The 18,844-nt window shown below is 39.5% G+C and overlaps 1 protein-coding gene across 2 annotated transcripts in view; it reads left to right on the top strand.

The window, feature by feature from the left end:
• The first annotated feature begins 4,143 nt into the window (after window positions 1-4,143).
• SENP6 (SUMO specific peptidase 6) overlaps window positions 4,144-18,844 on the top strand; it is a 75,415-nt gene continuing 60,714 nt past the window's right edge. The window contains exon 1 of one of the 2 annotated variants that reach the window (XM_082047576.1): window positions 4,144-4,857. In XM_082047576.1, the coding sequence (XP_081903702.1) occupies window positions 4,806-4,857 (52 nt within the window). In that variant the 5' untranslated portion in view covers window positions 4,144-4,805. The remainder of the gene's footprint in view (window positions 4,858-18,844) is intronic. The other variant, XM_082047577.1, reaches the window with a different exon arrangement.

The raw sequence follows: 18,844 nt of genomic DNA, 5'->3' as shown, positions 1-18,844 counted from the left end.
TCAACACTTTTGTTTTATTTAGGTAAAGATCAATCTTCGCTTCAAAATGTGTCATAATTACCCAACATACATTATTAAGGAATAATTAAAAATATAGGAGATTATCCCAATTTTTTCAGATGGAATATTTTATACTTGATTTATAATTGGCCATTTCTTCTTTGATTCCATGCATAAATTTTGAATTATTCTCTTTTATAAAGTTTCACTTTTTCTGACAACCATAATTCTGTTTAGAAGAGATCACTGATATATTGGTTCTGGGCTGTGCATCAAATTCTGTTACATTTTTCTTCTAGAAAAAATAGCCTTCTAGGCGTAGCCCATTCCCTGAAAAGAAGAAACGTTTCTTTCCAAAAGTAATATCTAATGCTGTGATGTGGCTAACAAAGCTGATGCATTTCTCAACCACTTTTAGATCTATAAATCTCACTTTGAGGCTTAATAAGTCACAAGTTTTTTAGCCCAACACAGTTGCTCGATCGAATGGTTAAGACAGTGCAGCAGATATTTAAGCAACAGCCACAGCAGTGAATAATGGGATTTTTATTTTTGAAATGTTTACGATAGTAGTAGGAAACCTAACAGGTATTTGTTTATTATGGTTACTCTCTAGCAACACAATAGTGTGTTTTGAAGTAGGCTGATCAGATTTAAAAAACAGGTCTCCTTCAAGGAAGAATTAAGAAAACATTCTAGTCAAAGTCCCGGTGATCTTAAGCAGTCTGTGGTTATGTACTACTTACTCAACAAGCTAGCTATCTTCGATACCAAGACGTAACAAAATTTTTTTCACATCCTGATGTACCATTAAAAATCCCAGCCCATAGACAAATGGTGCTCTTCCATTTGGGAATGTTCCTGAAGAGGTAACTACAGTATGTCAGCTATCCTGGAATAATATCAGGTAAAAAAAACCCTAAAATTAAGACACTAGCTTTAATAGCAAGAAGAAGACATAGCAAGCACAAGAAATAAATCTGTTTTTGCTTGAAAAATGCACAGAGGAAAAACAGGCACCAAGTCAGGAGGACAGCAACAAAACTATTTTTTTTTAACAAAGGACACAGATTCTGCATCATTAATACATTCAAGGAACAGTTCTGAGCACAACAGTGGAAAACAGTGAAAAATAATTCAACCCATAACCATTAAAGCATTGATTTATAGTCTGTCGCATGGGTTCATGGGCTGTAAATAACAAAAAAAAATATTCAAGGTGCCTATAAATTCCCTTAAACTTCTATATGTAATTCCAGTAACAGTAAAGAAAACTAATATATACTACCACAACTACAGAAGCTGCAAAACTGCAATCCCAATTCAATTTTATTCCTTAAGTAAGGAGTAGCCACCCCCATTTTGTTGGTTAACGTTACAAAACATAGAGGAAACAAAGTAATTAGAAGGAATCAGAAAGACAAAGTAAAAAAGACTTATTTTTTCCATCATTTCAGTACTAAATCATCTAAGTCACATTCACTAATAACAGTTTTCTCATTGTGAGAAGGAAAATCAGATTCCTAAGGTGAAACAAAAATTCTTCATCATTGCCTAATGAAGTAATCAGCTCTGCAATTCTATGCAGAGCTAGGCCAACAGAGCTGTGCACATGCAAGTGTCTGTTAATTCAGGATCGTAGATTGTCTCCTGTGATTGTCAACTATCCATAGTGCGACTAGGCAACTTCTGGTGATTGTTGACAGTCAAGAAGTAACGATCAGATGCATCTCATCCCTGGACTCTTACTCTGTGAATACAATTAACATTTGGCTGACAAGAAAACTCAGTAAATTCTCTATGATTTCCCCAGGCAGGAAGGGGAATGGTAATTTTCCCTTTCTCATTGATCGCTCAGCCATCTGGTTCTAAGCAAAGTTAAGAGGATGCTGAAAAGATATTGTAAGACTTGAGTGTCATCACTATTACATTCCCTCACAAATACTTCTCAAATTAAAAACAAAACAAAACACAACCCAACACTCTAAGGCTGAGAATGGACTACTAATAAAAGCTTAATGAAAAAACCCCAAGAGATTTGACTACATATTATTCTCTTGCATCCTTCAAGAGCTTTAAAATAAAGGGAAAAAGAACACCGCAGTGAGATGTAATTTTGGGGCAGCTCTTCTCCATAAAAAAAAAATGTTAAATTATGAATCAAAAAGTCTAAAATCAACCATGCATCCAGATGAATATTGGCAACTTCTTCCCCTTATTTCTACTTTAAAAGGTATTTTAATCTACTTGACTCAGTTCACTAAAAATCAGACCATGAAGCTGTATTTCATGCCTTGACTTGATCAACAAAAGCACACTACTGTGTTATCAAACACTTTTTCAAATAACTCATGATTGTAACTCATAACCCTTAGTTTTTAAAAACTTGTGAAGAATTAAGTAGACCTGGACCAGTCTGGTCTCAACTGTGAATAGGAACTTATTTCTGTGGATTGATGCTGTAACCTGCACAGTAAACCCTCTGTCTAGACTATGCCCTTCTTAGATACTATAAAATATTCTTTAAAAATTAGATTCTAAATTTACTTGTTTCTTCTTTTTTTCCTTTTTTTTTTTTTTTTTTTTTTTTTTAATACCAGATCTCTATTAAATATACGGTCTTCTGGTTTCTGTATAAGTAGCTTGCACCGATTTTTCCTAATAGTTTCCTGTTAATTTTATTACTAATGAAATGACTTTTTAAGATCCCTCTTTCAGCAAACTGTTTTTTAGAGATTTCCAAGGAGATTTTTAAGATTGAGATATGTAGGTTTGCCAACACTGTTCCAGCTTTTGGAATTCTAATTGCTTGATAGCTCTAGTGGTGTGACACAGCATTCAAGGAGCAGTCTGATGTCTCCTGTGTCTTGTTCCAGGCCAGCTCTGAGCTCTTCTTTGCTTCTTTTTACCTACTATTTGTGTAAAAACTAAGCACACTCACTAAGTATTTTAAAACACATTAGTTTATGCATACTGTTGGTGTCAATACAGAAAATTCAGGAATGAAAGTAACAAATTTAGAAGACTTAAAAGGAAAACTAAGACTTTTCCCCTCTTTAGCTTTTAATTTTCATATACACTAGGTCTTCAACTTACCTAATTTAGGACTTTAGTCTAAAAACACTTAGGCTCAAGCATTTTTGGAAGCTCACTTTTCAGTGATTCGTAATTTCAGAAACTAGGTACTTCAAATTAAACATAAAAATTCCACAATTTTGCAGTGTCAGTGGTGTTATAAATGAAGACAAGTTTTTAAGCCAATTAATCAATTTTATTGAGCAAGCGAATTTAAAGCAAGCGGGAATTAGGCAAAACAGCGCTGGGTGACCGGGGGAACTCGGTTCCGCCAACGGGCACACCCTCCACTCTTCGTGGGTGCTTATATAAGTTTTACATGTGTTCATGCATTGGTTGATGCTGTTCGCGGGCATCCAGCAGCTCTCCAGATTGGTGGAAGGTGTTGCTGTGGGAGAATTTGCTGTGGAAGATGTTGCCTTTTGAGAAACTGGACGCCGCTGGTTTCTGGCTTTGAGAAGCTGAGTCACTGGGGGGGTGCTTGTCCTATTTGACCTTGCTGCCTTATCCAGGCATTCAGGCCTTGGTTTAACTGCCACTACAAAGTTCTACAAAACATAACCAAACTTGCACAAACACAGTTACTGCTCACAACAACATGCATAATATAACTGAGTTCCACTCGATTTGTTCAACAATAACAATTTTGACCATTACTTATTACAGTGGGGTCAGTAGAATTTTAGATGAAGGAACCTGTCCAAGAAAAGAGTATCTGGCTTTCCCTAACTCTAAACTGTCATAGTTTACATTCTGGTTTTTAATGGATGTATGGTTTTGGTACTTAGGTACTTGTGGTTCACAAGAAAGCTTTTTAAAATCTAAAACCTTACACGCTAAACAAGGATTTTTTTAATTTTAAAAGTCAAACACACCTGAGGTCATGACATGCGATTTCTGTACAGTTGGCCGTGCAACGCTGTATGTTTTGCAGAATCCAAGTTTTGGATTTAAATACGCCGTGACAGGGCCGCAGAGTTGTTCATGATTGCTAAGAATTCGCAAAGCCTTGGTGGCCTTTTGCCCGAGACTGAGGAGGTGAGGCCGGCGGGCCGCAGTCCTGCGCCATGGACGCCAGCTCTCCTCAAAGTTCATTCATTTGGCGCAGGCCGAGCCACTTCCTCGCCTCCCCGAAGCTGCTGCCTCCGAGCTGAGCAAGGGGGGAGCGGCAGAGCCCGAAGCATTACCAGGCGCAGCCCTGCTGCGGCCATTTTATCGTCTAGGGGCCGGGGAAGCCGGCGGCCCTCTCTGCGGGTGGCGGGCGAGCCGGGGGTCTCGGCAGGGGAGCGCTGCTGAGGCCCCGCCGCACCGTTCATGGAGGAGAGGAGCGGCCGCGCGGCGCGCACCGTTTCCGCGTCCTCCCCGCGTGCTCGTAGGAGCCTCAGGCGGAGCTCCAGCCGGGCCTGTCTACCCCGCCGGGCGCCGTCGGCGGCTGCCAGGCCAGGCCCGGCTGGCAACTGCTCGGGGAGCAGCTGGTGGCGGACACGGTGAGGGAGGAGCGGGCGCGCTGCCGCCGCTTCCTCTTGCACGGGGCCGAAAGGCAGCGCGGCCCGGCCCGCCGTGCGCGCGGACTAGGGAGCGGGAGAGGGCCGGGCCTCGGCGCCGCCGCTGCGGGTCACCCAGCCTTCCGCAGTGGGGGTGGGCGGCGGAGCGCGCAGGCCGGGGGAAGGGCCAGGCCCCGCCGCCTCTCTGGGCGATGGAGTGAGGGAGCCAGGCTCGGCAGCAGGAAGATGGCCGGTGGCGGCGGCGGCGACGGCTGTAGAGACAGCTTGTTTCTGGAAGGTGCGTGCACGGCTGAGAGGGGGGAATGTGGCCCATGGGCTGCGTTTCTCTTCTGGCAACCAGGAAGGGGCACGGTAGAGACTGGGGAATGGGGGAGGCGGGCGTGTGTGTGCATCGGGCGGGGGGGGAAGAAGAATGGGTCCCCTTTGGGGGACGACGACAATGAGAGGTGGCTTCGTGGTGGGGGAAGGGTGAGTGCCGTAAGGGGTGGTTTGGTGTAAAAAGACCTGCTTTTGAGGGAGCGGTTGGTGAAGGCGATTTGATTTCTTTTTCTTTCTTTTAATTTTCGGAGGCTTTGGAAGTGCAGTGTTTTCTTTGTAGAGGCAGAGCAGTGAGAGCAGCCCGAGCTCGGTGCGCCAGGGCCGGTTTTGCAGCGGGAGGAATCTGCTGTGGGGTGGGCGGCCGGGCAAGGTTAGCGCTAGGTGAGGAGGGGAAGCGGGGGTGGCTCTGCCGCCTCCCGCTGCATTGCCCTGCCTTCCTCTGCTCCCAGGCCCCGGCCTAGCCCGGACTTTTCCCCCCAACCGTAAAATGAGTCTCGCATGCTTCTAAAATGCTATTTTAAAGGTCTGGAAGGAAGGTTAATTTTGTAAGGGGGATCACATCACATATTACATTTGTGATACGAAGATGATGATGATCTATCAGCCGCAACTGAAAGAAACCTTTAGCCTTATAAAGCCTTGAGTAATGTTTTTGATGTGCGAGTTTGGTGGGGGTTTTTTATCACCGTAAAGCCTTTGATTTTAATGGAAGAAGTCTCCTGAAATTCGAATATATTTAACTGTTGAGCCTTTACAATTTCACAATTAAAAATAAACATATATATAAGAAAGACTCCACCAACCTGCTATTGAAGTCTTGCAAAATTACTTTAAGCACATATACTGATGACATAGGCCAATAGTCTGTTACATTCTGCTAAATTACTGTGACGATAACGAAGAAAAATATATGTTAATGAATTAAATTACTTCTCATAAGTAGAGTTTTTCAAGTCAAGGATAAGTTTAGCATTGAAGATTTTGTAGTACCTGTGTTAAGCAGAACATATATCTTGCAGATTTTCTCTTGCTACAGTACGTTGAGTTTTATATTACTAGAGGTTCTGAAATAGAAGTGCTGTATGAACAAAATACTGCTTGTTGTTTTGAAAAATTAATATGATATTCAGAAACTCTTTCTGATAAATAACCACTGTCATGTTCCTTCCCTCCTACCTGTAAAGTGTTTGGTGGTGAAATGCAGACACCCAGTTTTTTTCCCAAACTCTCTCCACAGAGTATAGTGTGGTTTGTCCAGACAACTAGACTGATGACTAGTCACTGTCTTCTGTGTGCACCTTGGCTACTTAGGGTTTGGACAGGTGGCTAAGAAAAGACAGATTTCATGTGCAACACTCACACATTTTTTACTTCTGAGATCTTTTTCCAAGAGCAGGGCCAATATGACACTGGATAGCATCCCCCTTCAAAGCTTCAGTATTCCTGGATTGGTGAACCAAGTTATCAGCTGTTTTTGTGTTTCTCTATTTTTTGGGTATGTGTTAATTTAGGGTTTCTATCACATCATTAATCGTAAAGAGTGTGCACACACGTCTGAGGAAAACCTAATGTGGATGATGTTGGCAAAAAATTTCTGAGGGTGGCCCAAGTTCAAATGGAATGCTAGTACTGTAGCAGATCTAGTAAGAGCTGGTAAACTTTGTATTAATTTGAAGCAAAGGAAAAAGAAGGCTTTCAGATGTTATTTGAGTTGTTCTTCTTAGGGAAGTTGATTTTATAGGAAAAGGTAAAGGCATAGTATGTATGTGTATGAATATATATATGGGGCTTTTGGGAATCTGTAATGTGGAAACATGCAGCAGCATGTTAGATCAACCTAATGATGTTAAGAACCACCATTATCCAAACACTAGACAAGCACGAGGGTGCCAGACTTTTGAAACAACTGTAAGGTGGACAAAACCAGGAATAGCGGTGTATAGAGAAGGAAATATGGCAACTTCTGTTGCAAGATGATGCTTAATACATGAACCTGGAGTTATAACCAGGCTGAGCTGTATATATTTCATGGATTCTGTTGGAATCTGCATAAGCAACAACTAGAAACCGTTTACTTCATGTTTTTGGCAGTGTTATATTAAAGGCTGGTAGAAAGGAAGGGGAGGACTTCTCTCACCATCTCCGCAAAACAATTAATTGTGTGCCAGATGTATGTTAGGTGTATTACTAATTGAACTTGGTGTAATGGAAACTGTGCTGTTTAAATATGTACCTATATGTGTGTGTGTGTGTGTGTGTGTGTGTATATATACACACACAGAAACTTGTCATGCTGTCATGCTTAGGTTAACTATCAGTCAGATTTAAGATCGGTATACAGTTACATGAAATTAATTGCTTTTAAGTTCAGAATTTTAGTTTTGATTCCACATGTCCAATAAGATACTGCTTTTCTCTCATTTAGTGTAACAGATGTTGCAATAAAGAAATATGACTGTCATGGTGCTGTTAAAGTGCTTCCTTTTAATATTTTTATTTTATTCTCCAATAAAAACAAAATGGTCATTCCGGAAGCATGTTCCTTGAGTGTTTTATCTGTTGCCTGTAATGCTGTTCTTGAACACAGTGATTCATACTAGTACATGTTTTTTGTCTAGTTTTGCATATCTAATGTGTCATCATTTTTTATGCTATGTTGCATAGACTGTTTTATGCAAAATGTGAAAAAGATCCCTAGAACTCTAATATTTGACTCTTTTTAAAGCATCGTTTTTTATAATTCTGGAGCAGTGCTAATGGTTGATACACATCATATACATTGATATACCTGACCTGTGTGATTACTTTTCTTGAAATGTTAGAACTGTTAGAATTCAGAAGTGTGGCAAGTACCTTATTTTTGTTATTTAAGCTAGTTGGCAAGTGGAATTAGTAAAACCTTTCCCTAATTTTTTGAATTTACTTTCCTATGGTAAGGTTTCAAAGTTATGGGCAGAATATGCAGAAAATTAACACTAACAAAGTGGGAATTCTTTCCGGATTTGGAGGCCTAAATTTTAGTATATTTCCATCTGCAGGAATTCCCGTGTTTTTTAATTGATAGTCACACCTAAAATGCAAAGCAATGACAGGCAAATCTGTTTGGATTTAGAATAGGGGGATGATCCATGTGTTGGAATAGAGAGTACTGTTCATCATTACTCCTAGAGAAAAATGTTGGGAACTTGTGTTATATCTGCCTCCTTGGATATTACTGAGTTGCAAGGAAATTGTAATTTCTCTTTTCCAGCCTTAAATGTAAAGTTTCCCTGTGTTTGTGCAGTAAATAGCAAGCATACTTCAAAGTATTCCTAAATGCAGGTATTTTCCAGAAGAAAGAAACGTTTTGTTCCTTCCTGTTGTATTTTTCAGTCTCCTGGTGGTTACAGTAGTTATACTGGTAACCAATACTGAAGTTAATTTTTGAGGACCTCCTTTCTAAGGAATGTTGCCAGTCACTACCTTCAGAACTGCTGAGAGATTTCAGTGCAATCATGATGGGAATTTGCTCAATTTTCATTCCATTTTCTTGGGAACAGGTTTCCTAATAGCAGTAGAGAAGTATGGACTACACATTAGCGACAGCAGAAGAAACTTCGCTGTTGTCTGCCAGAGGACTCTGCTTTGTTTTTCATTCAGCTTGCATGTGAAGAATTGCCTGCACCAAGGAAAGGGTTTTAGACTTGTGTATTTTATTAAAGGTAGCTGAGATTCTGGAATGCTGCAGAAACACACAGCTTTTGTATATTAGTGTGTAGACATAGAGCTACCATTTGAAGAGGTGGTCAGCCTTCTCTGTTTGTTTTGTGTTTTTTTTTTTTTTTTTTTTCCTTTATCATATTGAGAAGTCTCTGATGGGGTAAGACAAATTAGGAGGGCAGAGTGGAGTTTATATTCAGATAGAACACTTAAAATTTTCTACCTCTTATGACTCTTGATTTTTCTTTTAATAGTGAAATTTAATTATTAATAGTTTTAATTGAAGCAGTCTCTGATGCTTTGTTTATGACCTACTGGAATGAGGTATTAGCTTGAAAATGAGGGGAAGGGATCTTTCACGTATCATCCACCTTCTTGTGTACCTTTATCATAATCCAAATTCGTGCTTTATGCTGCTGAATTCTTCTGTGGTTTATATCAGTCTCATCAATACCCAGACATATTCTGTTCCTTTCTTCTGTTTTTCTTGAGAGTAGTTTTCTGTCTGAAAGTGGGAAATTTGTGACTTTTCCATGGCTTGGTTACGTCTCTCAGTCCTCCGACCCATCCAGAATTTCTTTCTAGCACTGTATATCTGTCTTCTCAACCTTTGTTCAGCTGTCCTATCCAGTGAGTTCAAGAATAAGAAACTTTCTCATTGACTTCAATGACAGATTAGTTTCTAGGATTACAACCCACTTGTTGAGAACTATTTCTCAGCAAAGTCAAATTGAAACTATCTTCTGTCTCGTTATTTGTATGTACCAATCTAGCTTGGGTGATAGGTAGCATGAAATAAAAAGAAAGGCTGCTTCTTAAAGCATATAGAATGATACTAGAAATTTCACTTGTTTATTAATGCTCTATAACATATGTTGTAATATGCTCGGTAGCGCATTGCATAGTAATAGCTTGTGTCCAAGTCCTCTTCCGCATTATCACCTTCTGTTTAATTTTGACAGGTAAGATTCAGGCTTTTCCTCAGCTTTGTTAATTGGAAAGCATCTGTGTGCAATTTTCTGGTTATCATTCTGGAGGCATTTATTATTTGGTGTTTTTCTCAAGTAGCTGCTGCTAGGATAAGTTTGCGCGAAGTGGGACATAGAAGCTTCAGGTGTAAGAGTAACTGTCTTCTATGGGATGCCTCATCTGTTGTTTTCTGGCTCTTGGATTTAGTAGTAAAGCACTACTGTTTTCTCAGAAAAAGCACAGAAATTTTACTGTTTTTTAATGGCCAAAAAAAAAATGGAGAATGTTCCTGAAGAGATCCTTGCACTCTTTATGTAAGTATAAATACAAAAGTAATAGTAATAATGGAAGTAATAACATCAATATGTGGCTTGATAGCAAGCATAAACCAACATTTTGCAAATGTCTTGCTTGCACAGATACTTTTATGATGAGCCTGTCTGGCTATTCTAGTCCTCTGCTTCTTGTTTTATGTACAAGGATAAAACATAATGGATTATTTATTATAATAGTTTCAACAACTTTGGCTTTCATTACCATTATGTCTTGAAGACTATGCATGCATTTCAGTGCAGTATCAGACTTTACCTTTTCTATAGAGTTTTAGCTGTGTCTCTTAAATGACATAACTGAGGGGTGTCTAGCTGTTCTGTGTTGTATCTGGTCCTCTAATGTGAGACTAATCACCAAACTTGCCACTTTTAAATATTGCTTTATAAGAAGATGAAATGGTTTGAGGTCTCTCTCATTATTTTGTCTACTCCCTTCCCACTAACAACTATTAAATCCTTTTATTTGTAGATTTATAGGGATCTCAAAAGTAAATAGCTAGAAATTTTGTGGAACTTGCCCAATTCCATAAAACAGAGAAGTCAAAATTAGTGTCACTCAAGTGAAGGTTTCAGTGTTGGCTCAGCAAGGTTGGGTTTGGTGCTGCTTGGTGTCCCTACATGCACTGACTGAGCAGTTGGGGCTCAGGGCAGCTAGAGGACTTGGTACCCAGGGCAGGGAATGGCTCTGTGTGTGTGTGCACACTCCAGAAAGGAGTGGAGGAGTGTACAGGGTAGCTTAAGATACTGCAGGAGGCTGGGACAAGAAGATAAAAATGGAGCTGTTGTGGTGGGGCAGGCTTTAGAGATACAGGAAACAAAATATTTTTGGGGGTAAAAGGGCAAATGTAGTTCTTCTCTTGGTTGTTCTGAAAGGTACTTCCATTGGGGCTGGGGTGGGGAAAGCAGATTTGGAAAGTTCCTTTCTTTGGGCCCATGTTTTTGCACCTATTTGGTTTCAATTTGGAGGTTTTTAAGGTAGGGATCTTCTTACATAGGTTGAAATCTGTCTGATGCTCCCCACATGATTACTTCTTGCTTAAAAATAAGAATATTAAAGCACTGGTAAAAATATTACAATTCTTATTCAATATATAGAATTAAACCTGGTGGTAATTTTATCTTGCATATTGAATTTTTTAAAGTATGTGTTCTTAAGCTTCCTATTACTGTATTTAACAGCCTAGCATTTGTAATATTTTCAGGTGAAGCTGATCTTAAGCTGCAATGAAGTCAAAGTTGATGTGTCATGCTGGTCGAGTCAGTTGCTTATGAAAGTCATATTCACGGGAGTAAATGGCACTTCCATAGTGGGTGCTCCGCAGCCTTTGTTGACAGATGTATTGATGCAAAACAAATTACCTGGTAATCCTTATTTCCCTGATCCTTCACAAATGTAAGGTAAAAAATATTCTTTTCTGCTGCCAAGGCCACAAAATTTCATTTCTTTTAGTAAATGTGGAAAAGATAACTGGTTTTAAAATAATGAGTTAAAACCAAATGTTGTCTTTTAGGCATTAAATCACTGCCTAATTCAGTGACACATGTTTAGGTTGGAAGCATTTTTGAGAACTGCTGTTACGTTGTAAGAAGAGCTTAGTAGTTCATTAGTACATAGACACATTTGTGAGATGTCTTTTAAGTACTTTCAGTGCAATGTCATAAAAGTACCAAAAACTTATTTGATTTTCTTTTGTGCTGTAGTCTCCCTGTACAGAACTGGGAATTGTGCCAAATGGAATTCAATCTCTGAATTACAGTCTAGTATAAATTAGAATACAGAATGGCTAATGGTTATTTGGTCACTGTGGCTAACAAGGGCAAATAACTTTTGAGAAGTTGTTTTGTTTTTATTTATGGTGTAATGTCCGCTATGAGTTAAAGAAAGAGTGGGTTTGCAGTGCTGTTGTTTCAGTAACTTTTTTCTAAGTAATGTGTGGAAGGAATTATGTTCTACTATATGGGGATAGTTGATTATTAAAAGGATTGTAATAAATGCATAAGTATGTATATCTTGTAGCTAATGTACGCTAGAAATTTGTAGCATGGATATTAAATTTTAAAGTAATTCTTTCAAAATAAACTGTCCAAAGAATAGTAAAATGATTAAGCTGCACTGCTATTGTCTCATACAGGGGAATAATAAATTTGGTGTGTGGATTCTCTAAAGCAGTGAACTGTGGCGTTGCTGCTTTTATCGTGCTGCGACTCCATTTTGGATGTAAAGCTGCATGCCAGCTATTTATTGGTTTTCTTTGCAAGGCTAAAAATTATTAACTGGTTTGGGCATAGGGAGCAACAGAACATTATTAACTGATTAGAGCGAGTTCTGTGTTGCAGCTGTGCTGCTCTTAGTGCTTGCTGCTGCAGGTGGGAAAGAGGGGGAGATCTGCTACTCTTCCCCCTTTGCCACCTATGCATTCCAGCCTTGTGGTTTGTCTTGTGGCTGTCCACCACCACCGAGACTTATCAGTTTATTGCCAGAGAGATTGAACTTGCTGTGTAGTGTTTTGCCAGACTGGCTCTTTGCCAAACCCCTGTTGAATTTACTCATCGAAGGGGGATTATGAGCGGCAGGACAATGGCTTGCATCGGGGAGAGCAGACAGACTCTGCATGTGAGAGGAGTGTAGGACGTTCCCCCTTTCGTCTCTCTCTGGTGAGCTGTTAAGTCAGGTTGAGGTGTATTATATAGTTTAAACTTTAGAATAAATATTGTTGTGTAACAGCAGCTTTATTCTGGCCAGGGAAATTCAATTATTTTAAATAACAGCTTAACTTCTGCGCAGAACAAGTTTATGGTGAAGGCTGGAGACTGGAGGGAATAAATTAACAGGCTGTGGTTATTCTTTCCAGGTTGGTCGGCAGGCCGTTAAAATGGTTTTGTTAACGGGCAAGTGCTCCAAGTGCTGCGTGAGGCAAGGAAATATTTCTGAATGCATGTCCCAGTAGTTCCTATGAAAGAATAATTTGGATTGAAAGACATTGAATTTGGGATATCTTTCTCTGACTAAATCTTGAATGATTATAAATAAAGAACAGTGATGATTCATAAACTCTGTGAGAAGCCTTCCTGGGGTTTTGTTTATTTGTTTTCAGACTATTTATGCTGTAGCTGTAGCAAAGTCTCTTTGTTTGGGTTTTTTAAAATAAGACTTCCCACAATGATGTTTTAGGAGTGATAAATACCAATAATGTTTTGCTGGTGTGGCAGAACATAATACTATATAACATGATGAATATCACGTAATCTTAAATATTTATGTCTGTAAGAAACAGTTGCAAAAATATTTGTTATTTTCATGACCATTTTTTTTAATCCAGTGCCATACAGTTGTTTGACTTGTACTAAAATTCATTCTACTGATGTATTTTCATTAATTTTGTAGGATATAGTGTTGTGTTTGTTTGGCATGTCCAATTTTTATGGCTCATTTACCAAAATATGACTATCCTGCTGATGACAGAATCTAATACAACAGTGTAACAGAAGGATTATTCAAAAGCCCATTAGATGAGAATTTGAACTATGCAGTAGATGTTAGGTTTTGTATTTACAATTGTCTTTGTAATTTTTGAGGCTTACTTCTGTTAGAAACACTTAGTAGAGTCCATTGAAACTATTTCTACCAAGGCTAACTGCTCAAGTTAGCCTTTACGGTTGTGAATAAACCTTCAAAAATGAACTCCTGGCCTACTCTGGTTCAGGTTATTATGGTTGCATATACCTGACACAGTGGGACAGTAAACCTTTAACTAGAGATTACTAGTTCTGCCATAAGGCAAATATATTGCCGCTGAATCTTTAACGGGTGAATATCATAAAAACGAACAAAAAAAAGCCTGCCACTAATGTAGTAAAGAGGTTGTTTGTCATATAGAAAAGCCTTTGTTAGATGGAAAAGACTCTGTTCCTTATTTGGAAGAAAGATGTACCCTGAGCTCAGTGATAGAAAGAACTGATAGATCAAGATAAGCATGTAACCACATATTTGGATGAAGATGACTGAAACTTCAGTCACAGGATGGTATCTTAAGAAGCTGGATGTTTTGCTTCAGGCTGTCTTTTGAATTACATTTCTTGAAAACTAAGTTGATAACTGGGTGCAATTAGTGAGCTGGCATGCGTTATTTTGTTTTTTAAAATTAGTTGATCGATTGCACTTCCTCATCTTCACTGCCTTTACAAGTTATTAATGATAAAATGCTTATATTTCCAGTGACACTAAAGTTAATTTTTAGCTTTTTAAATAAAGCCTGCTTAGAGAATTTTAGCATACTGTGGTTTAGTTAGCAGTTGTCAATGTTCCATAAACTCGCTACGTCTAGTGAAGTTTGTAATTACAGAGATTTCTGTGTTTTTAATGCAGTAATGCAGTTGCATTGCATCAATGCCTCACTGCATTGATGATATCTAATTGTAAAGGGATTTGAAGTATAATATATAGTTTATCTAAAGCGAGCAGGAGGCTGTTGCCGGTGTTTGTGTTGCGTTTCTCTGATTCCATTTATTTGTTTTATAAGCAGACATTATTTCCTTTATTTTTAACTGCATATGTATTTGCAGGGGAGCCCCGTGTGGGGCCATATTGTATGGACATGCATGTAATTTTGCCAGCAATGTACAACACAGCCAGTATCTCTCTGCCCTGGGCTGCTCGGAGCGACTATCCTGCCAGCCCTCCCAGAGACAGGGTGCTCACAGCTTTGCTTGGGTCAACACTGGCACTTCTCTGGCTTCATGGCGAGTTAGCTGAAGGAACCAAATTGGCAGAAAACTAATCCGGGGCTGCGGAAGTGTTAGTGGAACTGGTCTATGTTCCTTTTCAGCCATATCAACAATCTAATCGAGCTGACTGCCCTCTTATATGGGTCTGAAAGCTTGCCGGTGTCACTAAGAATGAGGAAAGAAACCAGGTCTTTGGCCTTTACAGAAAGGTGCATGCAAATTTTTCTCACAGCTTAGAGTTTAACTAACTCTTTCATCTTCCTCTCGCCTTTTCTGTATTCATATTTTTCTGAGATGTGCCTTTTTCATTTGACCAAATTATTGAGGTTTTCTTGGTTTTGAGTGTTCTCTTTTTGTGTGCTTTTTATGCTGTCCAATTCAGGTGAATTTTTAACAACATTTTAGAGTTTCTTCTTCTGTCCTACATTTGCAAGTTATTTTCTTGTAGAAGGCATGGAACCTTTCTGGACTTTAATTTCTGTATGTTTTTATAGCGGAGATAATATCTATCCGACACTGTCTTTGAAAGTTTGCAGGATAAATCCAGGAATATTAAATAATACAACTTCTTGATTTTTTTTTTCTCTTGGTATATAGATACAGTGCTTTATTTCAACCTGATGTTCCAATTATTGCAGCAAACCTGGAAACCTTCTCAAAGTGTTGCTTGCCTAATTTCCAGGTACTTAGGCTAGGTTATTAATCTTATTCTGTATGTAACTGCCTTCAGCACTTTCTAAAAACAGATTGCTGTTTGTTTAGTGCTGCTATATTCTCAGTTGCACAAGGTTACATTTTTTTAATGCAAATGGATCCCACAGTGTGTAACTAAGTCTAAAATCAGAAGTGTGCAAATCAGATGCATAACATAAGGTTTCGTGCTGTATTTTGCTTATTCTATAAAATTCTTCCAGTGTTTAGAATTTGAGATTATATATGATTAACATCACATACTGATCTGCCACAGAAATCGTACTCTGGAATTCCAATTCAAGTGTCATCTTCCTTGAAATGGCTGGTTAGCTTTATATACTTTTCACATTTTAAGAGTAAATTGGCAGTTCAGAAATTGTCCCTAGCCTATCCTAACCTTTTATCCTCCAATTTTTCCTATAAAATAGGAAGATATCTCTCCTATATCTATCTTTCCTTATAAAAGTACTAACTTGCTTCTTACTTTCTGAATTTTTAGTATCTCTCCAGTCTAGTAATAAAAGTCTTATGTAAGTAGAGAATTACATGGGTTCATAAGGCTAGAGATGAAAAAATTACCTGTTTGTTTCTTCTCTGGAGACATTCAAAACCCGCCTGGACATGTTCCTGTGTGACCTCACCTAGGTGTTCCTGCTCCAGCAGGGGGATTGGACTAGATGATCTTCTGAGGTCCCTTCCAATCCCAAACATACTGTGATACTGTGATATCTAATAAATTGGTTGCAGTTGTGACGGCCTAAGCATTTGCAAGGTGAGGCTTGTATTATTTCTTTTATCCAGACTAGGGTAACTGAGGAAGAATAATGTAAACTTCATGTCCTCCTGTTAAAACTCCTTGGTCCTGAACCAAGCCTTTGTTTGATTTAGGTTTCACGTTTAAGGTGGATCTTGGAGACACGGAAAGAAATGTGATCTCAGCAAATGAAAGACTTGTAAAACCTTCTGTGTGTTGTAATAGAAATCTTAAAGTTGTATTCCAGGGGTGGTGGGGAGTTCTGACAATTCAGTGATACATCTGAAAATGTTACTTTCCTAGAAAAGTTGGTAAATGCATTTGACATCTGTGGTCGGTTGACCTTGACTGGTTGCCAGGTGCCCACCAAGCCCCTCTGTCATTCCCTCACCTCACTGGGCAGGAGAGAGAAAATATGATGAAAGGCTTCTGGTCTTAAGGACCAGGAGATCACTTGGCAAAGCCTGTCATGGGCAAAGCAGATTTGACTTGGGGAAATTAATTTATTACCAATCAAATCAAAGTAGGGTAATGAGAAGTAAGAACAAATGTAAAAACACCTTCTCTCCACCTCTCTCTTTTTTTATGAGATCAGCTTCACTCCTGATTTCTCTGCCTTCTCCCCTGAGCAGTGCAGAAGGACAAGGAATGGGGGTTGTGGTCACGTAGTCACACCGTTGTCTCTGCCACTCCGTCCTCCTCAGGGCAGGACTCCTAACACTCTTCCCTGCTCTAGTGTGGGGTCTCTCCCTCAGGAAACGATCCTCCATGTACTTCTCCAACATGAGTTCTTCCCATGGGCTGCAGTTCTTCATGAACTGCTCCAGTGTGGGTCCCCTGTGGGGTCACAGGTCCTGCCAGCAAACCTGCGCCAACCTGGGCTCTGCTCTCCAAGCGGCTACAGGTCCTGCCAGGAGCCTGATCCTGCTTCCCACAGGGTCACAGCCTCGTCCAGGCCATCCACCTACCTTGGTGTTGGAACCTTTCTGGGCTGCAGGTGGGTATCTGCTCCACCTCCATGGGCAGCAGGGGGACAGCCGGCCTCACCATGATCTGTACCACGGGCTGCAGGGGAGTCTCTGCTCCCATGGCTGGAGCAGCTCCTGCCCCTCCTTCTGCAGTGACCTTGGTGCCTGCAGAGTTGTTTCTCTCACATATTCTGTCTCCTCTCTACTGATTGTTGTTGCACAGCAGTGTTTTCCCGCTTCATAAATGAATCGTCCCAGAGGTGCTACCACCATCGCTGATGGTCTTGGCCTTGGTCAGTGGTGGGTCCATCTGGGAGCCAGCTGGAACCAGCTCTGTCACACAGTGGGAGGCAGCTCCTGGCATCTTCTCACAGAAGCCACCCCTGCAACCACCCAGTACCAAAACCTTGCCACGCAAACTCAATACAGCATCATATCCAAAACCATAAAAAGAAATCAGTATGTTTTTCTGGGAATGATTTGTGGTAGAGCACTAGGTACAAGACATGCAAAAAAATCTTAAGATGTTATCTTCTGTTGGACACCAGCACTTTACTAAGTGCTGTATATGTTACTCCTCACTTCAGTGTTTTAGGCAGGCTTCATTTTAAAGGATACTTTTTTTTTTTCAGATGCACAACTTTGCTCTTTTTTTCCCTGGAGATTCACTGTGAACTTTTTTCCTTCCATTTAGGGATTGCTTGATGACACTGCTGAATGATAGTAACTCCTGCTAAGGAGTTTACAAAACAGTGCCCACACACAGTAATTTAAAAGCGTTAATCTACTTTCTGCCATTCTTCCTGTAAACATACCTTGTTTTGTAATCCAAAAGTTGTTAATTGGTTTTACACAAATAGACTATATGGGGATTTTTAAAAGGCTGGCTTCAGGATATAGTTGATAATGCCATAAAGGTCCTTATAAAAACTAAAATACAAAATATTTTTTCAGCATGTTTTTTTAATTGGCTTTTTAAAAAATTACTTATAACTGATACTGATCACAGTTGTTTAAAAAAAGCAGTGAAATATGTTAGGTACACGTGTTTTAGATGTCCATTTAAATTCCATCTAATATCTCAGGCCCAGAATTGCTTATCACCCTTGATATAACAGCACCAAAGGGAGCTTGTAGTGGGAGAAAAAATGATTTGTCATTGCTAGTGAAATCTGCTCCAGCATGATGCCTTTCTTGGGCAGAGCTGTAGAAATGGGCTTCTGTTGACTCAGTACCTGCTTATTTAAATATTTCTTATTTAAATATTTCATTCTGGCTCTGAAAGTGTCTTGCTGATTAAAATGGCCTTGATAGTACATAGTAAAAATTGCAACATGGAGTTTCCAAATACAAGTCTTACTACAAAATAGTTAGAAAGTTTGCCTGTGTGACAGATGCTTTCTTATCCCTGTTTAAAAAAAACAGTCCTGTATAGAATTGGATTCCAAGTGACCATTCAGAACAAGTAACTCTGTTAAGTGAACAGTCTGTCTAACATGATGGTAAACTTCTAGATTTGCATTTTGGCAGGACCAGGAATGCTGGAGAGAGTAAAAATTGATGCAGGGCTGAGTGAGCAGAGCTAGGATACTAAGACTCTTCTTCCATGGGCAACTGAGCTGGTCTCTAGCGTTAGGCAAACCATCCAATGCAGAAATGCTTAATTCAAAAAAAGGACTACAGAAAATCCTAATAAGCTTTTTGAAAGGGAACTAAAAGATGCAGTTGGAGTGTAAAGTATTTGCGGACAGCTTGGGAGTTTTTTAAAGACACCATCTTGGAGGCTTACAGCAAATATATACTGCT

The sequence above is a fragment of the Streptopelia decaocto genome (genome assembly GCF_964273445.1).
Source record: "Streptopelia decaocto genome assembly, chromosome: 3".
Lineage (NCBI taxonomy): Eukaryota > Metazoa > Chordata > Aves > Columbiformes > Columbidae > Streptopelia > Streptopelia decaocto.
The sequence above is the reverse complement of the archived record's forward strand: the minus strand, read 5'-3'. Positions and strand labels throughout refer to the sequence as shown.